General features: G+C 41.1%; 1 protein-coding gene across 1 annotated transcript in view; it reads right to left on the reverse strand.

The window, feature by feature from the left end:
- Window positions 1-26,041, reverse strand: part of DNAH9 (dynein axonemal heavy chain 9) — a 309,121-nt gene that overhangs the window by 231,998 nt on the left and 51,082 nt on the right. The window contains exons 16-20 of the mRNA XM_004433052.3: window positions 25,397-25,593; window positions 24,880-25,304; window positions 10,779-11,001; window positions 9,988-10,154; window positions 1,752-2,622 (exon numbers count right to left, since the gene is read on the reverse strand). Coding sequence (XP_004433109.2) covers window positions 1,752-2,622; window positions 9,988-10,154; window positions 10,779-11,001; window positions 24,880-25,304; window positions 25,397-25,593 — 1,883 coding nt within the window. The remainder of the gene's footprint in view (window positions 1-1,751; window positions 2,623-9,987; window positions 10,155-10,778; window positions 11,002-24,879; window positions 25,305-25,396; window positions 25,594-26,041) is intronic.

The following is a 26,041-nucleotide window of genomic DNA, read 5'->3' on the forward strand; positions in this document are numbered from 1 at the left end:
TGGATCCAATGTTCTTTCTGGGCCCTGCAAAAGTTTACATAACCAAACTAAGTTTTTCTTCAGCAAAGTTACTACTATGATGTCAAAATTAATTAGATACTATCATTTCTCCCAAACACACACACCCTCACAGTGTTGTCGAAATGATTGAGACAATAATATAGGCCTTTAGCCCAACACCTGGCACCTGGTAAGAGCTTGTGGTATTATTATTACATAACAACAATCATAATGGTATGTGCTATGTGCACTGTTTTAACTCCCTGAAGTAGGTACTAGTGTCAGTCCCAGTTTACATATGAGGAAACCGAGGCACTGAGAGGTTAAGTAACTTGCCCAAGGTCCCGCAGCCGCAGGCGGCCACCAGCCCCAGTCTGCTTGAGATCTCTGTAATCCATGCACCTCTCCCAATGAAATTTAAAAACAAGAGGGCAGGGTAAAGCAAATTATGATTCCTCATTGAGATATCTTGCTCCAATTAAAAATGAAAAAGTATCGGAAATATCTGGCATAAATGTTCAAACGAAAAGAGGTAAACAGAAAATTGTAATTGCACTGAGAGCAATTATGTAAAAATATGTATATATATAAACAAAAGCTGGGAAATATTCATAATGAATGAAGATAGCGACTAGTTGGGGTGTAAGATTATTACTGATTTTATTATATTTCAGAATTGTCTCTATCATATTGTTAATACAAAGAAAATAAAGGTATTTATGTTTATACACAAACCTGTGGCACTTTTGGGGCGTTAATCATATCAATTCTTTATTACGTTTAACTGAAAATTCTCGAATGTCTCCTTTAAAGTCTTTACAAAAGTCTCCACCTAAGTCCTTGCTCCTCATTGAACCTGCTCTTCTTCAATCCCTAACGTTAAAGATAAATAAAATCTGGCTTATTCAATCGGGCTTAATTACAACAGCTGTAACAGAATTGTTTTCTGTTATTTTTCATTGCAAATGTACAACCTTTAATTTGCATTATTACGTTAAATATGCTTTTGTGGGATGAGCTGGAAAAATATAATGTTCTGATGGAATGTGCCTTAACTTTTAAATAAGGTCTGGGCGACATGATATTTTGGAATCAAACTGATTTGTAAGCAAAGAACTTGCTGTGCTGAAGGAATGCAGAGGAAGTCTGCAAAAAAAATTTTTTTTAATGAATTAGAGTCCGCTGAGAGAGGGGTAAGTTAATGGCACATTAATTAGGACAAATTAGAAGGGGCAATCAACCACAGGAAAGGTAGTAAGGAGAAGAAAGCTTATTTTAGAGAAATTCACTGTTCAGTATTTAGCTAAGACTGGTATTTAGAATGCTGTCACAGGCCAGAGGTGTACAGAATGGCTTGCTGCTGAGAAGGAACTTGCATTTGCCTGGAAACAATTCTCACTTCCAATCGATACCTGCATTGTAATTATCTGTGGAGCAACCCATGAGCAGCTCATCTCCGACTTCACTAGCTAATATTTTTGATCTCCTTGCTCGTGTACACATTTTTTTAAAACCAGGTTCTCCTTTCCTTTTCTTACCTATCTAGGGACAAACTAATTGGTGTGCATTTCACCTTCTCTCTTTTCCTCTGCCTGACTTTTGGTGGCTTGTAAGGTCAATGTTTGTTGGAGGTGCCCTTGAGTGAAGCCAAGGCAGGCAGGGAGAGAAGGGAAAGGTCTAGAGGATGCAGGAACTGGGTGCTCTTCCTTTGACTCGGATAAGGAAACAGAGCTGATTTCTTTAGCAGGTACCTGGGGCAGCTGAGCCCGGATATCTTCAGATCCAATGAATATACTTTCTAGGTGAGACCACGTGCGCTGCACATCAAACCAGACAGAGATGACGGCATCAGCTGTGGACAGCTTCTTCTGCCAGCCCGACACTTCCTCCAGGAAGAAAGCAATGTACTTGGACATCATCAGGTTCTGGAGCTGAACTTGGTTATCCTCCAGAACCTCGATGAGGTCCTCGTCTGACCGCAGCAGGGGGATGTTGGTCCGCTGGTGGGGCTCATACTGGAACTCCATGCTGGCCCAGGTAGTCTGCAGCTCCTTTAAGATCTTCTCCATACCCATCTCTTTCACAGCTTTATCCACAATGTCCCGGACCTCATCCTCAAAGTTGTGCAGCTGGAGCTGCAGGAGTTGTGCCAGGGTGGTGCCCTTGTCCATGGTGAAGCTCACACCTGTGGCCTGCATCAGCTGCCTCCAGTGCCGCTCCCGGATGGCTGGATTCTGCAGCTCAGCCACTGCCCTCAGGGAGGTTAGAGTGTTCAACACGGTGCTTTCCAGGCCTGTGAATGCATCCCAAGCCCTGACCTCCTTGTCAAGGTTCCGGATGTGCCTGGCAAACCGTTTGCATTCCAAGTCCATGGCCTCCACATTGATATCCCTCCATGTGGTGGTCTCCCAGGCATGGATACTGGAGGTCACCATCCCAATTGTGTCCCAGAGCTCCTTCAGCTGGCAGACCTCCTTCCTGCACTGCTTCAGCTGCTTGTAGTCAGGAACGTTGACTTCAAACAAGCCAGCGGACTCAGAAATGGAGGCCATGGTGGATTCCATTTGCTGGATCTCAATGTGTCTGGCATCCAGCATTTGATGAGGGTCAGTGCTATCAAACCTACAAAACACAATGTGTTCTCTTGTAAGTATAGCACACAGGGGCCTGTTTCCTAGAATCACCAAAGTAACAGCAGCTCAAATCTTTAAATGCTTAGTAATTTAGCAAAGAGCAGTGAATTTCACCAAAGCCTGGAAAGAAAAGACACTCAGTGTAGGTTGGAGTAGGGTGAGCATAAGCAGTTGAAGGAAGGGCGGTTCAAGAAGAACATCATGGTTTGATCTTTTCTTCACATCTGAGAAGGTAAAAATACTCCTCTCATCTTCCAGCTCCTCCAACTTCCCCATCCAGAGGGCTGTACAGGGGAACACCCCTTTGTTCAAGCCCCCTTTAGATTCTGCTTCCACTTGTTGGCTTCCAGACCACTTGACACAAAAGAGTATTGTCATGTTACTGTGGATGCTGTGAAGCCAAAGCTCCTGCCAGGAGCTACTAGTGGTAGGTGGTCTTTAAGTAAGAGAGCTGGCACTTAGAAGTCCAACTCTGACCCAATCTGGCATCGCTTCCTCTAGGGCAATGGCTCTCAATCTTGGCTGCCTATTAGAATCTCCTGGAAGCTTTAAAAGATCTCCATGCCCAGGATACTCCCCAGTCCAATTAAATCAGTATCTTTGAGAGGTGGGACCCAGGCAATAGCATTTTTCATACTCCCCAAGTGGTTCCAGTGTGACAGGTTGGTGTCTTTGTCTGTGGTGAGGCTCACACTGATGGCCTGCATCACCTTCAGGCAACAGCACCTCCAAGTTTGAGAACCACTGATAGGGGCCTTGAAGACCGAGCACAAAGCTCTCACCAAGGTCCTATACTGTGGCTGTGGCTTTCCTTCACTATGTGCCTCAATCCAGGCTCTCCATCTTCTTAAGTCCCTCCTCCAAGCTGTCTCTGGTCTCCTCCTGTATCCTGGGACAACCTGTAGTTCTGCACTTGACTTCTATAAGCACTATGTCTAGCTTTACAGTTTTAGTTCATGTTTCCTCGTCCTCTTCTCTCCAGTGCTTTTGGCATGCATCCACTGCTCCTGATCCTCACCAGTGTTTACCTACTTTATGCTGCCACCCCTCCAGACTTCCATTCCTGGCAGAGCCCGTCCTCCAACGTAAGAACTCTACGCCCAAAGGAAGCCACATGGGCAGATAACATTACTTTGGTCAGGAGCACTCAGAACCCATGTGTTCAAGGAGCATCTCATTTTCCTCCCCTAACCTCCCTTTATCCTTTCTCCCAATCACCAATCTCACGTTTTCTTGTTTCTGTGTGCTTGGAGGGCTAGACATTGGGGATACCATGACTTAAGGGTGAATACTACGTTCCTCTAAAATCAGAACAGGGCATCACAGGGTTCAGCATCAAGCGGAAAGTTGAGAGGAAATGAGTGACTAGAGAACTGGTCATTTCTTTCAACCTAGTGTACGTGTGTGTGCGTGTTGGTTGGTTGGTTGTGTATGGAGGAGAGGGAAAAAGGAAGACGATGACATAGAAACCTCTTTTCTTTAATGACTCTTCTCTCAGTTGTCTTTGGAAATATTTGACATGACGGATGGAAAGTAATCCTAATTAAAGTCATTTACCTGAACTGCTCACCACTTAAGTCTAATTACCATGCAACACAATAACAGTTATGCATACTGTTAAATCAGTGTCAGATTAACTTTGATGCTTGCTATGTTTGATTCCCACTTGTTCCATCTAAATAGTTTTTGGCTCATGTGCTCTGGTTGTGTTTTTGCGTCTTAAGAGAATGAGGCTGAACATCATTGCACGTCTTCACTGTTCTCCAGCTCCCAAGTGTTTCAGAACAGAAGGTGAGGTTAGAATTCTCAGAGTTGAAGAAGGCCCTTTGTCTATATAGGCAAGAACGTTTCTCCCCTATGAGAGCAATGGGAAAAGAACCAGAAGGAAAGAAATGTAACATCCTCATGGCAAGTGGTCTAGCAGGAAGGATGGTCAAGCACGAATGGTCCTTCTGCTTACTCTTCATTTCCAAAGACTAACTGTTGGAGTGTGTAGGTTCTACTTTTATCTTGACTAGAGTGACCTTGTAAAGTGAACTCAGCCTTTTGGTGTTAGTGCAAGATCTATGAGACAAATTCTAAAAGCCTGCATTCTGTTTAATTTATTAATGGGATATAATTCAGGAATGACTTCTTAGGTAAGATCTGAGCTATTAGAGTGGTTAGGGGTGTACACAGAAGATAATAAATGACCTTTCTAATCATTCTTTTCTCAGCATGTATAAACACCCTTAAATCAATATTGGTTCCTCAAATATTTGTTAGAGGCAATCATTTGTCAAATCTATTCCAAACTTCATCTACCCTGTGGCATAATTTTTGTTTATAGTTTAAATTTGTGGACAGTCATCTCCTGTAGCTGAGCATATATAAAAGTTAATTTGGCCTTAGGAGTAAAAGGAACCTCTAGATATGAGGGCAAGTAACTCTCTTTCCATTTCAAAACTCTAGTGCAAATTGTCAAGATATTCGTAGACCTGATGAATGGGCCTAATAAACTTGAAGCAGCTCTCCAAAACCTGGGGGAACAATATAGTTTAAGAACAAGGAAGTAATAAGAGGGAAAATGGTGTAGTTAGTCTTTGAAATTGAAATAATAATGCAAAAGTATTTTAATCTAGAAGAGAAATGCCTGGAAAGTCTGGATGAATAAAACTCTAATTAAGAGAAATGAAAATATGTTGCTCACACATGTGATCTTGGACAAATGATTGATTCAGGCCTGACCCAGATGTAAGCAGAGAAAGAGAGAGAGGAATAAGTGACTTAAATTGATTCTCAGGAAGCTAGTCATTGGTAAACGTTAACCTCAGTGTCATACCTGTATACACAATGAGTGATGACACACCTGCACTTGATACCCCACAAGTATCATAAAACTCAACACTTCCAACTTGAACTTGTGATCTTTCAGTTCTTCCCATTCTGTGGTCCCCCTCTCAGTGAACAACGACTAGCACCACCTTCCATCTATTTGTCCAAAATGTCCAAAAAAGATGGAGAATTGTGTTAGACTCTCCTCTCTCCCCATCTCCCATATTCAATCAATCCTGCTGATTCTCCCTCCTAAATCTCTCTCAAATCCATTCTCCTCTCTCCATTCTCACTGCCACTGCTTCACTTCAGGCCTATTGCTTCTCACTGGGCTGTTGAAATCACTCTCCCATGGAGCACCTGGCCTCGAGTCTGTCTCACTCCATTCTGTTCTCCACAGCCACGAGACAGTGGTATTTACATTATGTTGTTCTCGTGCTTAGACTCCTCACTGGTTGATCGCAGTCAAAACCTGTTCACATGGACCTGTCCATTCTCATCTTCCACTTCCTGCACCCAGCCATACACACATGCAGTTCTCCAGCTGTTTCTTACATTTTCACCCTTCTGTGTCTTTGTACGGTCTGCTTCCTTTGCCTGGAATAGCCTTGCTTCCCATTCCTCTTTTTTCCAAATGGCTAATTCTCATTTGCCCATTGGCTCAAGCATCATCCTCTACACGGGGTGTGTGAACTGCCTCCCCAATGCGGGTTAAAGTTGGCACCCAATGTACATGTCTTATTAGTCATTTTTGAAATTGCCCCTGAGGCTTTAAGTACTTGAAATCAGGGTATGTGAATTACCTTAAAATCCTAGCACTTACATCATTTTTTGCTAACTCTACAACTTTTTCTGCTCTATGAAAGCCTGAATCATGTGAATGAGTCACATTAACTAGAAGAACAGGCTCAAGCTGAACTAATTATATGTCTTAGGTTATCTACACGTCCCTGGGAGATTTAATGACTGATATTGCTCTTTTCTCCAGCTATTGAAGAGAAAACAGGTACTGTGAAAGCAAGACAGAGGCCCTTTTTTCCCTCATGTCTGCTGTATTGGGCTGTGTGGAAAGCCTTGCTTTTTCTGGTTGCCATGCAGGACAGCACCCAATGGGAGGGTGTATTCAAGAAGGCTCTCCTGGGCCAGCCCTGTGGCTTAGCGGTTAAGTGCGCGCGCTCCGCTACTGGCGGCCCGGGCCTGGATCCCGGGTGCGCATTGACGTACCGCTTCTCCGGCCATGCTGAGGCCGCGTCACATACAGCAACTAGAAGGATGTGCAACTATGACATACAACTATCTACTGGGGCTTTGGGGGGGTGGGGAAAGGAGGAGGATTGGCAATAGATGTTAGCTCAGAGCTGGTCTTCCTCAGCAAAAAGAGGATTAGCATGGATGTTAGCTCAGGGCTGATCTTTCTCACAAAAAAAAAAAAAAGAAAAAAAAAGAAGGCTCTCCCAACTGTTCATAGAATCTGGTTGCCCACCAGCTGAAAATATTAATGGTCTCCATGGACCTGGAGCTCATAGGAATCAATTGTTTTGGCTAAGAAACCCCTGAATTACCTTGGTCTTGATGTGGCTAAGAAGATTGTATGTCACAGCATCATTCCTTAAGGTCAGGAAGACTGAACAAGAGAATTCTGCTACAAGCATGGAGCCTGCCTTTCATTCAAGGGGGAGAATTAGTCTCCAATTTTAAGAGTTGTGAAAAATCCTTAAATCTGAGTATGATGATTTAGCCAATTACCATGAAGTGTGAAAGCTGAGCTAGGAATATGCTGATACAGCTAGAGTTAAGAACTAAAGGAGGAAGTACAACTTGATTTGAACGTGAAGAAAGAATTTCAACCCAAACACCCTGACTTCACCCAGCACCTGTCAGACTGCAAGGGCCTAACGAGACCCTCACTTTCTTTTTCCTCCTCAAAGATAAGAACAACGTGAACTTAACTTGCAATCTAATCAGGAACAGAAATTTGCATTCACAGAGGAAGGTACCCGGGTCTGCATTTTAGAAATTCGTATATGATCTAAAAGTGAAGGAACCAGAATTAAACTCATTTACCGCACACAGTACCTAAAAATTTTAAACACACATTCACACACACAAAACTAAGAAACAAAACACATGAGTTGATGCCCACTAAGATTCCTTTCAGCAATAAATCCACAATTATGCTTTAGCCCTGATGGGTTTCTTGACAAGAAGAGAAATATGTGGAAATTGCAGAAACGTTTGGTTTACCACACTTCTGTGAGCAGTTCTTTTCAAAGTACTTTCTTGCAAAGATTCATCTGCATGTTAAATTAACAGATGTGAGTTTCGAAAACCCAGCTAAGGGTAGCAATATTCTCACAGCCAGCAGATACAAGTGCTAAGAAAGAAAAATGCAGCTATAAATTTAAAAACAACAACAGCTGATCAATACACATACACAATGTAACTCTGAGGGAAGGATACCAGATTTCCAACAGGCACACAAAAACACACCAGCAAATGAATGTTGTTTCCTTTCAAGCAGTCTCAGAAGTCTGTTTGGGGAGATATTTTGCCAAACATCTTTGGAATTCCTTTTTTGAAATTTTTTAAAGAGACAGTTGATGTAAAGATATTAGTGTCACTATTTTATGGCTGTTGCCATTGGTCTGGTTGTTGTTAACACTAAGTAGTATTATCCAGCTTGAACACCCATCTCCCTCACCAGCTTTGGCTCTGCATGATCAGTGTTGAATTTCAAACATTAAATTGTACACTCAAAGGAGAGTCAAAAGAATGTGCCTCTGACTCTGAAAGAATAGTCCCAAAAGAAGTTCCACAAATGTTGTGAGTGATAGATGTTTCTTTGGAACAAGGGGATAGCTCCTAAGGCAATTATTCCAAAGGGACACAGACTCGTTTGGCGTTATATGCCCTGTTTAAGAGGGAACCAGTTACTTCCCCTTAGGGCAGCAGTCTCAAACCTGGCTGCACATTGGAATCACTTGGGGAGATTTACAAAATACTGATGCCCAGTTCTCAGCCCAGAGAGTCTGATTTAGTTGGTCTGAAGGACAGACTGGATATTGGAAATTTTAAAAGCTCCCCAGGTGATTCTAATAAGCAGCCAACATGGCAGCACACTGCTTTAGAGTCATAGGCTGTATACATAACTTGACACATCTGTCCTTCCCTGCCCCTTAACATGCTCTTCTTGTTCTCTCTAGCCCCAAGTATAATGCTTGGGAGGTAATAGCTGCTTAATAAATGTTTGATGAATGACTAAGAATAGGTAGGCCCTTATTGTGTGCCAGGTTGGGCGACCAACAGTCCCAGTTTGCCCAAAACAGAGGGGCTCTCTTAGATGTGTGACTTTCAATGCTAAAACCAGAACAGTCCCAGGAAAACCAGAATGGTTTGTCACCCTAGTGCCAGCTACTATGCTAAACACTTGCCAAGGTTATTACTTTAATCCTAACAACAACCCTGTGAGCTGGATACTATTATTAACCCCATTTTACAGGTGAGGGAGCTGAATCGCAGCTCCCCTGACCAGGCAGTAAGTAGTGGACCTGTGATTAGACACCAGGAAGCCTGAGTCCAGAGTCCATGTGCTTAATCATTATGCTATATTTCCTTCCAATAAAGTTGTGATTTTTTAAAATAATTTTGTTTGTTACTTTAATATGTATCTTTCAATGTAATATTTCTGTGGGTAAGTAACCCTTGAAAATGATAAGGTTCCTCACTTCTTACCTAAGGCATTTTCCAGTTGGAGACTTCCAAGCTTGTCTACTCAAAACTGTAGAGGAGAGCCAGCAAGAAGCTCAGCTAGAGAAACAGAAAGCCAACCCTGGAGCTGGAGTGAGGGGAGAGTGCCCATTTCAGCCGGCACTTTAGCAGACACAGGACCACTCAGAACCAGCTTGTTGTCCTGGTTGGAGCCCCTAATGCTGAGCAGTGGACCAGGAGCAGACCCTGGGTAGACTTCTCCACCAAGGCAGGAAGCCTCTGAGAAAGGAACCACGTGTGGGTGCACATGTGAAAGTATTGCCCATCCTATAGTTGTTTTGTTTATGTAAAGACTCCTAATAACAAGTAGGGAGGTGTCTGAGCATTCCCAAGCAGAGAAAGAACACCCTGAAGTAAATCCTTCACCCTGAGTCCTTCCTTTAGGCTACCAAAATGCCTTCCAAAATTATTTTAAAATTCTACCAGCCACTTTTTTAAACCAAAAGAACAGAGTCTGTGAGAACTTAGAATACTCACAGTTTAGTAAAAACCTAGTAATTTTACCACATGCAGTCCCTTTATAGACGTGGAGACACAAAAGCTTCTAGACTTTTTTTTAAGAAAAGGTGCTTATACAACCTTTGGTCATCTCATACAGGCCATGATAGGACTCTGCCCACATTAGCACCATTGTTTTAACCACTGGATCTAAATGGGAGAGAAACTGCTAAGTAGTCTTCATCTGCTAAAAGAACACGCAAACTCAACAGACAGATCATCAGTGTCTCAAAGGTTGCCATGGTTAAAGGAAAGGAGGCAGTTGGGTCCATACCTGAAGGGAGCTTCTCTGTGGAACTGCTCCCAGAACTGCTGCTGTTCGACATCGAAGGCTGTGCACCGCTGGCGGAGGAGGGTCACTTCATTGGCCTGCAGTGGGGCCACCTGCTGCCTCACAGTGATGGCCATCTTTTTTATGTTGTTCCATTTCTCGGGCAGCTCCTGCAAAGGAGACGTCAGTGTGGTCAGACCCACATTGTGCTCCTCCCTCTCCCTAGTCCTGAAGCTGGACACACCCAGATATCTTCCTCTCTGCTACGTGTCATGCTACGATGTTGTGGTATCGTTCACCCATTCTCTACAGCTCCCCCTTCCTCGACTCATCTCTCTGGTTGTCCGCTCTCCTGACTGTCACCTTTTTCTGACTCAACGCTATCCTTCCTGCCCTCAGCCTCCAATCCAGTGACCCTTGCCCTTTTCTATATTTTCCAACAGTGCTTGGTTATTATGTTTAATGCTCCACATTTCCTCTTAGACCATCTTAACATTTCTCAAACCTGCTTTTTTTCTTTGAATCAAAAAGTTGGCTCATCCCTGTTTCTGGAAAAAAACCCCAAATACTTCACCCACATCAATTCTCCTGCTTATCTCCAGCATTACATTGGTTTATATTTACTGAGTTTCCAGAATGTGGTAGACATTATACATATACTACACATATAGTACCAAAACATGGTCATCACCGAGCCCTGCTCTTCATTTACACCAACACACCTCACCCCACTCAGAAATCTCGAAACTCTCCCTTTATTTCTTTTATTAAGAAAACATAAACTTTGCACTGACCTCCAGCTGCTTAAACACTGTTTCTGGCAATTCTTGTTCATAGGTCTTCAGCAATTCAATAGTTTGCTTTAAGGGCTCAAACATCTCATCAGTGCTGCTCTGCCGTTCTTTGAGAGCCATAAGGTGTCCCATTACCTCAACCAATCCTTTGAAATCTCCTTTGTCGACTTTCTTGAGCAAGCCACTCTCACTATTTTTTATAAACACTTCAAGGTCCTCCAAGCTAAGCAAAATAAACAGAACATGAGGAGCCATTCTCCTTCCAGTCCTCAAAAGGAAGATTTATTCATCCCCAACAACAATAGTGACTATTACGGATAACTTGCCATGTGCCTAGCACTTGACATAGACTATATCTTGATAGTAAGAATATGGCTCTCTTCAGAAGTGTCAAAGTCATGAAAGATCAAGACTGAGACCTCCATGATGGAGGAGCTTCAGGAGATATGGCACGTTAGTGGGACAAGTGGCGAAATGTGAGTAAGATCTGTAGGTTAGTTACTACCTCTACATCAATATTAACTTCCTTGTGTTGATAATGGTACTATGGTTATGCAAGATGTTCTCATTTGGGAAAGCTGAGTGAAGGTAAAACAGAACTCTTTGCACTATTTTTGCAACTTTTTTTGTAAGTCTAAAATTATTTCAAAGTGAAATTATTTCAAAGTGAATATATTACAAATTATTTTATTTATTAAATTATTCTTTAAAAACTGAAAATAAAAAAATATTATGGTCTCTAAAGTCATACACACTTGGGTTTAATTTTGACCCTCACTAGATGTGTAACCATGACCAAGTCATTTAACATCTCTGAGCCTCAGTTTCCTCGCCTATAAGACTGGAAAAATCATTTCTATCTCACTGGTTATTGTGAGACTTACATGAGATTCATGCTTTAATTCAAAAATGTATGTTGAGCATCTATTATGAGCCCTAGCATGCTTCCAACTTCTGAGGTTAGAATGATAAATAAGATAAACAGAGGCTCTGCCCTTATGAAGCTTACGTTCTAGTGGGAAAAATAAATAGGAAACAGATGGATGAAATAAATTGCATAGTTTCACAGAGTGATGAGTGCTATGAGGTAAAAGGACAGAGACTAAGGACAGGACTATTTTCTATGGAGTAGTCAGTGAAAGCCTTTCTACTGAGGTGATATTTGAGCAGAAATGTAGAGGATGCGAAGGAGTGAGCCACAGAAAGAAATGGGAGAAGAGCTTTCACGTAGAGGGAGCAGCATTAGTAAAGGCGCTGAGGCTGGATTCAGTTTCATTTTTTGAGAAAACGGGAAAAAGTCAGGGTGGTAGAAGCATAAGGGGAAAAGGAGGAAGCATGGAGGGAGAAGAGGCCAGAGAATTAACAAGGGGCCAGACACTGTAGGGCCTTATGTGGTAAGAAGTCCAAATCCTATTCTACATGTGAGAATTCTGAGTGGGAGAATGGCATGATCTGGCTTATATTTTCAAGAAGATCTGTAGCTGGAGGAGAATAGATTTCAGCTGGAGGTGGTGATGATGATGGTGGTGATGGTGGCATCGGTGGTGGGGGGACAAGAAGGGAAGCCAGGAGGACATTTAGGGACTATAACAGTTGTCCAGGTGACAGAAGGTATTGGCTTTGGCCTTGATGGTGGACATGAGGAGAGGTCAGATTCAAGAAAATTTTGCATCTAGAGCCAATAGGACCCACTGATGAGTTGCAGGAAAGAGGTGAGGGAATGAGAGAAATCAATAATGATTCCTAGCAATGGAGTAAATGATGGTGCCATTTAAAGACATGAGGAAGAATTGGGGAGGACTAGTTTTTTGGAGGCAGAAGAGGGAGAGAAATAAGTTTTAAACACTTTAGGTTGAGACGCCTCACACTAGACACCTAAGGGAGATATTTACTAGGCAGTTGAATGTAAGCCTAGAGTTCCTAAAAGATGGGGCTGAAAATATGAATTTGGTAGTTATCAGCACACAGACGTATTCAAAGTGTTGTGTTAGATATCAACTGAAATTTGACTGTAGGTAGAAAAGAAAGTCCAGGATTGAGGTTTCAGGAATTCTAATATTTTGAGGCCTAGAAGAGGAGATGAGCCCAGCCAAGGAGACCAAGAAGGCATAGCCAGTGAGATAGAAAGAAATCAAGAAAAGTGAGGTATCCTGAAAGCGACAAGAAGAAACTGTTGGGAAAGGAGGGAGTGATCCAGCTGTGCCAAATACTGCTGAGATGTGCAAGTAGGATGAAGACTGTAATCACCGCCCGATTCGGCCGTATGGAAATCACTGGTGATCTTGACAAGAATGGTTTCAGTGGAGCAGTGGAGCAAAACCCTGACCGGAGAGTACGTTGGACACTGGAGAATGGTGGACTTCTGTTTCTAGTGGTATGATGTACATGACGGTACGAATGACCCTTCTGCTAAAACAACTAAAATGCTTAAGAAAATATTTCAAAATCATTTGAAAATGGATCGCAAAGGTGTTATGAAATTAATGAATCTCTAGACACTGAAAATGTAGTGAAAGCAAAACTCTGGGGGGTAAGTGAGGTTCAAAGCTGGCTTTCATGTGACAGTTTCTACTGAATGCTGGAGACCTTGAGCTGCTATTTTGATTGCTTTATGAGATGTGGGAACAGGTGATTAAGCCCAGGGCCCATACAAGGGTGAGGAAGCTAATAGGAGGCTGTATGTGAAGTCGCAACACCATAAGGATGAACGGGAAATAAATATTCTGCACAGCAAGGGACAGTATGGAACCTTGCTGTACTAACCTTGGCACTAGACGGACTACTGCAAGCTGAAGTACAAGTGGTCTGGAGTTGGAAGAGTCCCTGGATGACCAGCAGAAACAAATGAAAATCCTTTCTGGAGGAATGCAACTAGAATCCAATCCTCAAAGGATTAAATTCCAAGGAACAAGATTTTACAATCAAAAGTCACAAAATACACAAGGAAAGAAGTCACCATGAGTGGGAGCTAACAGAAACAGCAAAATTAAACCTGTGAAGCGTTCAGATATTGGAATTCAGATGCAGAACATAAAAACGAAATATTTAATGTATTTAAAGGACAGGAATTCCTGCTTAGGTGCCTTTCTTTATTGTTTCTGACCCACATAGCAGGAGAAAAATGCCTTCCCTGCAGTTTCTCGGACATTAATTCAAGACTGACTGAGAAAAATACTTTCATCCTTTTAAGCACGATATATCAGTTTATACAGAAATGCTCTCTTTAGGGATCACCCTTCAGAAGCCTAGATAATCTCCTACATTCTCAGTAGGTCACTGCCCCTGTCCCAACCTGCCCTTTAAGTTCAAGCATAAATTCAGCATTGTTTCAGAGTCAGGAATAGAGGCAATTTCAGAAGCTCTCCATATATGCCCAGATCTGTGATAGCGTGTGGACTTTCATATTGAATGATGCATTCTGAGAAGCGACAAAACTTATTGAGGTGGATAACATGAAAATTATGACCTATGATGGCATTACTTTGTGAAGAGAGCATAGGAAAATCTTTCCACATATATTTTAGCAATGCAAAAATGATCCTACTGTGCTCTGCTGATAGGCAATTCCAGGATAACGAAGTTAAAATTTTTCTGTAGGCCTTTATGTTAACTTTAATCTATGGCATGAAGAAATGAACCACTTTTAAGTTGACAAATCAAAAGATATCTTAAGATGCTCCTCTAATGAACACATTCTAAAACTTAAAAAATGAATAAATAAAAGCCTTAAAGTTTGAGCAAAGAATAAGCGGGTATAAAGACGAGCAAGGAAAATTAAAAAATAACCAAAGAGAAGATCTAAAAATGGAAAGTATAATTAAAATTTAAAGCTCAATGAACAGATCAAGGAGATTCAGACAAAGCTGAAAGAGAGAACTGGACCGCTGTCTGATACAAGTGAAGAAGTTATCCAAACCGCATGCAGTAAGACAATGACTGAAAACTAAGAGAACTGTTACAAGACATGGAGGATAGTGAAAAGATCTCACATAAGTGTAACAAGAGCTCTGGAAAGAAGCAGTAGAGAGAATGGGCAAGAAGCAATCTTGGAGGAGATCCTGGCTAAGAATTTTTTTGAATTGCTGAAAGACACCAAATGTAAGATCAAGAAAGCCCAGTAAATTCCAGATAGAATTAACATAAAGAAATCCTCACATAGGTACATCCATATGAAACTGCAGATTACCAAAAATGAAAAAAACAATCTTAAAATCAGCTTCAGAGCAAAGACATATTTCTACAAAACAAAATTAAACTAAACTAAACTAAACAAAACTAGACTGATGGCTGACTATTCAGCAACAAAAATGAAGGCAGGACACAGTGGAATAATATTTTCAATAGACTCACAGAAAATATCTGTTATCCTAGAATTCTCTCTTCCACAACACCATTTTTTCAAGAACAAGAGCAAAAAACATGCATTTTCAGACAAAGAACAAATGAGAGAGTTCACCAATAGACCCTGATTAAAGGACCTTCTAATGGATACACTTCAGGTGGCAGGTCTGTAAAGAAGGAAGACATAAGGAGCAAAGATATCAGAAATCATGTAGGTAAATTTAAATAAACATTGTGTGTATAAAAATTAAGTGTAATTTGTGGGGTTTAAATAAATAATAGATGGGCCGGCCCCGTGGCTTAGCGGTTAAGTGCGTGCGCTTTGCTGCTGGCGGCCCAGGTTCGGATCCCGGGTGCACACCGACACACTGCTTGTCCGGCCATGCTGAGGCCGCGTCCCACATACAGCAACTAGAAGGATGTGCAGCTATGACATACAACTATCTACTGGGGCTTTGGGGGAAACAAGAAAAAGAAAGACATTCCTGATTTCACATGAGGAAATGGATATAGCTATCCCTGAAGTAAGATCAATTCCTGGATTTTCAAGTGCAGTGGGTCAATAAATTAAAAAAATAAAATAAAATAAAATAAATAATAGAGAACAATTGAAATTACTGGGAATGATAGAATATAATTTGATGGATGTACAACTGAGATCAAACTATTCTAAAGACTCTGTATTGGATGTGAGCAGAGTAACAATACTGATAAATTTATTCTTTTTATTAAAATAGCTATGGTAACCATTAGAACAGTAGATCTAGATAGTACAACATCCAAACTAGCAGAAGGGAAAAAACGGAATAAGAAAAGGGGAAAATAAAATTAAAAAAAAAAAATTCAACCTAAAAGCAGGCAAGAAAGGAGAAAAAAAGAAAAAAGAAGAACAAATAGAAAGTACATAATAAAATGGTATAAACGAATCCAAATATAGCAGGGTAAATGTTAATGAACAAAACTCCCAGTTAAAAGATAAATATTAAGGTAGATAAAACATTCAGTTTTATGCTGATTATAAAAATCTCTCCTAATATAAAGGCACAGAAAGATTGAAAGCCCGAGGATAAAATGAGAGACACCAGGCAAATATCATACAAAGAAAATTGGTTTACTTATATTTATATAAGACAAAACAGACTTTAACACAAGAAATATAGCTAGCGATAGAGATTTTTAACGTGTGGCTAAAAGTTTCAATTTGCCAGGAAGATATAAAAAGTCAAACTCTGCATGTTCATATAACATAACTTTAAAATATATGAAACAAAAAATGACAGAATTACGAGGAGAAGGTCACAATCTACCATCAAAGTGGAAGATTTTTAACAGGATTATCTCAGTAATTGATAAAACAAGGAGACAAAAAAAGGCAGTGAGGACACAGTGGATTTGAATAAAACAAGTTTGTTCAAATGGGCATGCACAGAACACTACAGCCAACAGTTACAGAATACACATTCTTTTCAAATATGTACAGAACATTTATAAAAACTGACCATACTGTAGTATATAAAGCAAACATCAACAAATTTCAGACATTTGCTATTACTTATGTCACATTCTCTGACCACAATGCAATTGTGAGAAATTAATAACAGAAATGTAAATAAAAGAACCCCATGTTTGAAGATTAAAAAATATATAAACACATCATAATCTATATTAAAAATATTTAGAACTAAATTGTAATGAAAATATTACATACTAAGACTTGTGAGATGTAGGTAAAATTGTACTTAGAAGGGAATTTATAACTTTAAATATTACATTAAAAAGACAGAGGGCTCAAAATGAGTAAGCAAAATATCCATCTTAAGTTAGCCAAAGAATAGAAAATAAATCCAAAGAAAGTAGAAGGAAATAATAAACATAAAAGAATAAATTATTAAAATAAAAATCAAATTATAACAAAGAGGATTAATGATCTCATAAGAAAGTTCTTTGCAAATCTCTGGCAAGATAAATCAAATAAAGTAGCCAGAAAGCACAAATAAAAATGAATAGAAATGAGAAGAGGGACATAACCATAGATTCTGTAGAGATTAAACAGGTAAGAGAATATTATAAATTTTATGACAATAATTTAAAGATTTATAGGAAATAGATACATTCCTAGACAAATATGACTTACTAAGGAATAGAAAATCTTAATATCCTATAACCATTAGAGAAATTATAGGTAAAAATCTTACCAAAAAGAAAATACCTAGCCCAGATGGCTCAGTAGGAGATTTAAATCAAACTTTCAAGGATCAGAGAATTCCAATCTTACACCAACTCTTCCAGAGAATAAACAAGAAGGATTACTTCCTAATTCATTTTATGAAACTAGCAAAACCACAGAGCAAGATTAGACAAAGACAGTATAAGAAAGGAAAATTGAAGGCCAACCTCAATCACAGACACAACAATGCTAAACAAAATATTTGCAAACAAAATCAATCAAAGGATGTTTTCAAAAAGATAATATTTTTTGTTAGGCTTATCTCACTAACACTCAGTTGGTTTAATATTAGAAATGAAATAATATATTCACCACTTTAACATTTTGAAGGAAAAAACAGAATTATCTTAACAGAGTTAAAAAAAGCACTTGATAAAATTTTATATCCATTTATGCTAAATCCTCTCAACAAATTTGGAATAGAAGAGAATTTCTTTAGTCAGATGAAGAGAATCCACAAAAAGCTCACAGCAAATGTTACACTTGGTGTGAAATGTCACGACCAGGGACAGGACAAGAATCCCTGTCCTCACCTCTTTATTCAACATTATCCTGGAAGTCCTAACCAGTGTGCTAACACAAGAAATAGAGATAAAATGTATAAAAATAAAGACTGAGAAGAAGGATTAAAACTATTATAAATTTGTAGATGATGAGTACGTACATAGCAAACACAAAAAAGGACACAGATAAATTATTAGAATTAATAAGTTAATTTAGCAGAGTTGCTTGATACAAAATCAATTCCATTTCCACAGAAAATATGATTTTAAAATATCATTTATACTAAAAAAATCAAAAAATAAAATACCAAGGACTAAACCTTAACAAAGACATGAAAGTTATTTAAAAGGTAACAATTACAACATTTCGTGGAAAGACATTGAAGAAGACATAGATAAACAGAGAGACAACATGTTCTTGGACGGGAATACCCAATACCATAAAGATGACAATTCTCCTCAAATTGATCTATAGTCACTGCAAATATAATCAAAATTTCAACAGATTTTTTCTTCTACAAACTGACTTTAAAATTTGCGTAAACTAGTAAGGGCTAAAAATTGTTGAGACATTGTTAATGAAAATGAGCAAGGTGGGGACTTGCCCTGCCAGATATCAATATTTATTACAGAGCTATAGTAGCTAGGAGCCAGCCCTGGTGATCTCTAGTGGTTAAGGCCTGCTGCTCTTAGTGCTGTGGCCTGGGTTCATTTCCTGGTCAGGGAACTACACTACCATGTCTGTCGGCTGTCACACCGTGTTGGTTGCATGTTGCTGCAAAGCTGAAAGAAAGCTATGCTACTGGTATTTCAAACACCGACAGGGTCACCCATGGTGGACAGGTGTCAGTGGAGCTTCCAGACTAAGATAGACTAGGAAGAAGGACCTGGTTACCTACTTCTGAAAACATTGGCCATGAAAACCCTGTGAATGGCAGTGGAGTACTGTCTGATACAGTGCTGGAAGGTGAGAGGATGGTGCAAAAAGACTGGGCAGGTCTTAGCCTTGCTGTGCATGGAGTTGCTAGGAGTTAGAATTGACTCGATGGCACTAACAACAAATAGTAGTTAGGACTGCTGTCATATTAATGCAGTGATGCACAAAGGGCTACTTGATATGAAAGATAAAACTGTAAAACTTTTAGGAGAGGATATAAAAGTGTATCGTTAGGATCTCAGAGCAAGAAAGGATTTATTTAACAAGACAAAAGAGAACAACATAGCAGAAAAGATGAACACATTTGGCTACATTAAAATGAAGAACTGTTCATCAAAACATACCATAAATGCAGTGGAAGGCCCGTCCACAAAATCAGAGACTATACCTGCAATATATACAACTAGAAAAGGATTACATATAAAATATATAAGTAACTTCTAAATATCAAAAGCAAAGCACAAAGTCCAACAAAAAATGGGCAAGAGCTATGAACAGGCACAGAAGAGGAAATATAATGACTCACCAAAAACCTAAAAGGATGAGCCACTTTATTCAAAATTAGAGTAATGTAAAATATTTACCACGATGAGATACCACTAAACTCCCACCAGAATGGCCAGCATTAAACAGTTTGTCAGTACCAAGAGGTTTTGAGGATGTGGGGCTACAGGAATTTTCACACGTGGCTGCCCTACCCTGGAGACATTGACATTATATGCATTGATCCAGCAAGTCCACTCTTACATATATACCCTAGAGGAATACTTGCCTATTTATACCACGGTACACGGATAAGAGTACTCATAGCAACATTGTTGATATTAGCAAAACCATCTGAAACAACCCCCATGTTCATTGACCACAGAATGGATAGATAAGTTGTGGTATATTCAGATAGTTGAATACTCTACAACGGTGAAAATGAATGAACTACTGCTATGTTCTCAACATGGATGGATCTCAAACATAATACTGAGTGAAAGAAACAGGACACAGAAAAAATATATAGTATGCAATACTGTTTCACTTTCATAAACTTTTTAAATGCAAATCTATGCATGTATAGATATATGTGTGTATTTCTATATACATATAGATATATGTGTGTATATCTATACATATATATGTGGTGTGTATATATATATGTGTGTGCGTGTGTGTATACATATATATACTAAGCTATAAAGAAAAGTATAGGAAGGATTATGTCACATTTGGAGTAAGGGTAACATCTGACAGAGAGGGAGAAGGATTTGATCAGGGAACAGTCTGTAAGGGAATTTTAAAATACAGCTAATGTTCTGTTTCTTAGCTGCATAATGCAAATGCAAGTATTCGTTTTAATATTTTTCTCTAAATTTTATGTACACTACATGTTATAATAAAACTTTTTGTAGAGAGAGAATGGAAGATGAAGAAGTAAAGGAATCAAATATAGATACATCTTTTGAGGAATTTTGCTGTGAAGGAGGGTGCACAAAAATGGTGCTGTAGCTGGAAGGACTTGTGGGACCATGCTGCTTTCTTTTTTTTAAGATGGCAGATATGACAACACATTTGCATGCTGTTGAGAATGTATGAAGGAAAAAATGGATAATGTTGTTGATAGGGAATATTTAAGGAACTAAGTTCTTGAAGAGATGAGAGGAAAGAGGTTGGACTTAGAGAAGCAGGGAGAGCTTATCTGCTGTAACAGGTAAGGTAGCCGAATATACAGCTTCAAATGCAGGTAGGTTGTAGATTTGTTGGTGAAAAGGTGAATTAATTCTGTTGTGATTGCTCCTAATTTTTCAGTGAAATGAGAAACAAGGTTACAAGGGCAGAGAGGATATTTGAGGTTAAGTAGAGAGAGGCAAAGGAGTCTGGGAGAGTTGGGAAGCATCTACAAAAATGTGCCGGGCCTACTTGAATTTTATGTTCATAAATTTAATATGAGATTGGTCAGAAGAATGGTTTGTTTTTCCTTCAACAAGGATGAATTGCTCAGGTACAGGTGCGGAGCACTGAGTTTAGACAGAGTCAGGGTTTTACAAGGTGGGAATGGGAATGGGGAGCAAGGGTGATAGACTGAGAAAGTGTTGGGGCCAATGGATTGGAAATCCTGATGGGTCTGAAGCATTTAGCGTAGCAGGGTTGCCAAGTAAGTGAGCTGGAAAGATACCAGGTGGTGGTCAGAGAATGGAATGCTTAAACCTGAGATTTTGAAGGGAGAGCAATTACTCCCACACTTTTCCCTCTGCCTCGCTGAGAGCACAGCATGGAATTAAGTAACAGAGGTATGGCGGAGGGAAAGGGCCTTGGAGAGAGAGGTCAACAAAATAAGAGGCAGGTATAACAGAGACTCTATGCAGATGTTGAGTCACTGAGGACGATTATCAGCAGAAGGGTGGGAAAGGGAGACCAAGCCAGCTGATAGGAGCTGCAATGATGGGGAAGAATGACTAAGAGCTTGGTAGGTGATTGCAGCAAGGACAAGCGGCAGTTGGTACCATCTGATAGAATTTGCTCCGGTGGAGCTGAGGGTTTTGAGGGAGGAGAGTGATGAAATGATCCAGAAGCAGCACTGAAGAGCAAGAATGTCTTCTTCACCTCCAGGCCTAGGTGTAAGAGGGATACAGCAGAAAAACCATGCCCTCGCTTGGTGGGGGGCGGGTTGCAGGGAAGGCAGTGTCCTCAGGTGAGAGCCGGGTTAGAGTAAAAAGAGGGTGAGAGAAGATGAGGGGAAAAGTGGGCATTTGCTGATGAAAGACCCTAAGTTCTAGAGGAAGGCCTTGCAAGAGCAGGGGTGAGGGTTGAGTCAGATTAGGGCATAAGCTGAATGGGGATAAGAGTTTATGGACTTAATGTTCGTGTCCCCCACAAATTCATGTATTGAAGCCCTAACCCCCAATGTGATGGTATTTGGAGGTGGGTGGGGCCTTTGGGAGGTAATTAGGGTTAGGTGAGGTCATGAAGGTGGGGCCCTTATCAGGGATTAGTGTCCTTATAGGAAGAGGAAGTGAGAGAGATCCCACTCTCTTTGTGCACACACACTGAGCAAAGGCCACATGAGGACACAATGAGAAGGCAGCTGTCTGCAAGCCAGGAAGAGAGCTCTCACCAGGAATGAAATCAGCCGGCACCTTAATCTTGGACTTCCTAGCCTCCAGAATTGTGAGAAATAAATTTCTGTTGCTTAGGCTACCCACTCTGTGGTATTTTGTTATGGCAGCTACTAGGATTCTAACACCAATTCCAATGTGTATGTGTGGTGGTGGGGTTTCCCCATACCACCAAGCAATTCTCCAAAACCAGCAGGGTGTCCTACAATTCAACTCAACTCTGACACGATCTACCTGGAGAGAGCATCAGATTCCACAGATTAAGGGCTCAGTCCTACAAGACTGCCCCACCCCTTTAAGACGCCAATCACAAGTCCAGGTTGTCATCTGTGCCTCTGACCGATGGGTTATAGATCGGAAGTTCCAATGACCTTCTCTTTGGGTTCAATTTATTTGCTAGAGTGACTCACAGAACTCAGGGACCCTGTTTGCTCACTAGATTACTGGTTTATTATGAAAGGACATAACTCAGGAACAGCCAGATGGAAGAGATGCATAAGGCAGGGTGTGGGAAAAGGGCGCAGAGCTTCCATATCTTCTCCAAGCGCACCACTCTCCCCTAATCTCCACATGTTCACCAACCTAGAAGGTCCCCAAACCCCATCTTTTTTGTTTTTTAGGGAGGCTTTGTTACACAGGCGTGATTGATTAAATCATGGGCCACTAGCAATTGATTCGACCTCCAGCCCCTCTCCCTTCCCCAATATTGGGGGTGGGACTGAGAGTGCTAGCCTCTAATCACAAGGTTGGTTCTCCTGGCAACCAGCCCCCATCCTTAGGTGCTTCCCAAAAGTTTTCTCATTAACATAACAAAAGACACCTTGATCACTTTCAACACTCAGGAAATTCCTCTCCAGCTGTGCCAGAATCCGGACCAAGACCAAATAAATATCTCTTATTATAAACCACAATAGCACAGCAGCCCAAGCTGAATAAGACAGATGATAGGGAAGAGTTGGGCTTCTGACGGTATATGTAGTAGGTAAGATGTAAGGCAAGGTGGGATTAATCCTGACACCTAACAAGGGAAGGTGGAAATCACAGAATTACATGGCACATAGCAGACACTCAATAATAAATGATTTTTATTGTTCTTACTGTTTCTATTTTATCTAATCTTTGAGAACACAGTAACACATTCTCCTCAAGTGTAGCAAAGTAGTGGAATCACCAACTGACGGAACTGGAAGGCACCTTAGAGGAATCCAGTCATACCGTCTTCTTTCAAAGACAAGGAAACAGGGGTTCAAAGACAAGAACTCAGGCCTCCTAACTGCTGCACCACGTGTTTATCCTGTGAAACCAACTGTTAGATCCTGTGAATACTTACCTGATAGACATACATGGCAGCTGCTGTCACTATGCCCTGTAACATATGTTTCTGATCCTCTGACACCTGGAGCCTTGCTGACTCTGGAAGGATTGACCTTCCCAGGGTTAGCCAATTCCTAGAGATAGTAAATGACTCCCCTCTGAGTGTGCCTTTCATATGCAAGCCAATCAATCCAGAGTCTATATCCCTAACCACCTTCTCTATCTGGCTCTCACACTCCAGGCCACTGTCCACTTGCCCTAATCACCCCAGGGCCAGATACCAGACAACTAAGGACAGCCCCTATACCCCAGACCCTGTTGAAATTGTTCAAACTAGCAATCTTAAACTGCTTACCTTATCTCACCTATTCTTTTTCATGGAAACCACAATAAAGTCTGTTGCCCACATTTCCCCCTCACTCTCTCTGCCTCCTCACTGACCCTGGTGCTTCCCCTGGTGGCCGTGCATGGTGCGATGTGCCCCACTCCTCTTGGAATCTATGAGTCTAGCAAACTATCTTCTCAATGACAGTCATCTCCTGATCCGTTAGCCTTGCCGTACCTAAATAATAATAAAATCTACATTTTGAAACATGCCCCCATGTCCTTGGATCACCAGACCTACTAATGGAGAGGGACCACAGAGCAGCTGTCCCTCCCAACAGTACTCCATTCCGGGGCATCACTGTCACTTCCCAAACATCCACCATTGCCTCTCTGAATGTGGAAAACTGGCTTATTCTTCTTAAAGAACACCTGGGAAACCCTATTTGAAACATTCCACAATGCTTTCCTGGGGTTTCCTAGAGTGGTAGACCATCACCCTTGCAAAGACTCTAGGAATTTGTTTGTAGTTAGACACATCCTCGACTAGGCTGTTTCCCTTCTAGATCACTGAGCAGGGCAGCTACAGCATTAAGCAAGACCAGGACCAAACTCAGGGGAGGAGTCAAGTCGGCTCCTCTGTAGCATCAGCTAACACACCAAAGGCAGACTGCTGAATGCAGGGACCATGGCTTCCCTACAGGATTTTGTGGGGAGGAGGTGGGAGTCAGCAGATTTGTGGGGATGAGGCTAAGGTGAAGTGACAGGTAGACTGTTAACCAACTTGATTATTTATCTAGAGGCTGACGTTCTGGCTTAGGGAGCCTGGTGCTGGGCTGGGTGGTCTAGGTCCATGGTGGATCAGACAGAATTTTAGATCCAATCTGTTGCATGGCTAGAGAAGCACAGACAGGCATCAGGAGTGTGGGGATTTAGTGACTTCCACATTGCACAGCTGGATAATTGGAGACAAGGAGTAAGTGGTAGAAATAAAATCTAAGAGGCCCATTAGACCCCCTTGGCTTCTCAGGCTTAAAGAGATTTCACAGTCAGAGTGTGAAGGGAGGTTGGATCTGCTATTACTGTATCGAACATTATTTACCGCTTACTGAGTGCCTTTCACACACTGGGCACCAAATGGAAAATAAAACACAAAGAAGCCACATCTAGTGCACAAAGGAAAGAGCAGGACTAAAGTTACTGCTGGTGTCCAAAACCCTGCAACCTCCAACCAGCTGTTTTAATTTTTAATTTAACCAATGAATCCATGGGGAAAAATAAGAAGAAGATTAAAAACATGGTGTTCCTGACAACTTGGGATGCTGGAAGAGAGCTAGAACAACCATATTACCTGTTAGTGACATAGTCAACAAGATGCTGTTTGAACATGAGGCTCCACTTCTTAATTATATTCAGCAGAGATGCTTTAAAGGGTCGCACATCGATCTTCATCCAGCTGTCAAACACCTTGACGGGCTCCAGCCTGCACACATCTTCGTACAGCTTTTCATAGGAGTCAATCTGCACTTTAAACTGATGGAGGAGGGGAGGATTCTCTGGGATGCCATCTTCTGCATGGGCTTCAATCTCCTCAGGTGTGAGGACATGCCCATACAACAGAAACTGACCCAGAATCTCCTTCCGGTCCTCCACATAGAGGTAGGAATATTGGCTGAAGGTGTTCCGATAGCTGCAGCACAGGGCCATCATGCTCTGGACCCTCTCCATGAGCACACTCCGCATGCTTGCCAAATCAGCCAAGCCCTCCATGTCAACCTGGGGGAGCAAGACAACAGCAGGCAGGTCACACCAGCTTCACAAGAAGTTCCAGATTTGGTTCGAGGGCAGTATGATTGCAGATCCAGTACCTGATAGTGGGGAGAGCCGTTTTGTGCGGAAAGCCTTGGCACCAAAGAGGAAATTCTAAAAATGCTGGTGACAAGACCCTCAACAATGTCATAGAAGCCACCCTTCACTCCAGACTCCAGAGATGGATAGAAAACTAATTCTGGGATTGCTAAGCTCAGTTGTGCTTCAAATATTGGTGTGAGTCCTGCCTTACACTCTGAAAAATACGAAAAACAAACAAACAAAGAATGACTAAAATAGGCAAAGTGCAAAACCCTTTTAAAAGCACTCAAAGCATTTCTTTAGATGAGCAGTTTGGGTATAGGAAAATGGAAATGTAAAATTTGCTAACATCCCTGAAAAGGTGAGGGTGACAGCCTTGCAGTGTTTGTCAACAGGGGAACCACTGACATTTTGAATAGGCCAATTCGTGTGCCGGGGCTGTCTTGGGCATTGCCAGGACATTTACTCTTCCTGTCCTCAGAGAACACATCCCAGTGACTGATCAACCCAAGCTAGTTCCCTTCCACATTCCCAAATGCCTCCTGGGAGGCAGTACAGCCTCTGGTTGAGAAGAGGTTGAATTTGCAAAGCCGGTTTCTTGCAAGAAGCTGATTTTTTCTTAGGCACAAACCAGGCAGTTTCATTAGCAGGCACTAGGGTCA

Source organism: Ceratotherium simum, chromosome 16, assembly GCF_057802395.1.
Source record: "Ceratotherium simum simum isolate JZ-2026a chromosome 16, ASM5780239v1, whole genome shotgun sequence".
Classification (NCBI taxonomy): Eukaryota; Metazoa; Chordata; class Mammalia; order Perissodactyla; family Rhinocerotidae; genus Ceratotherium; species Ceratotherium simum.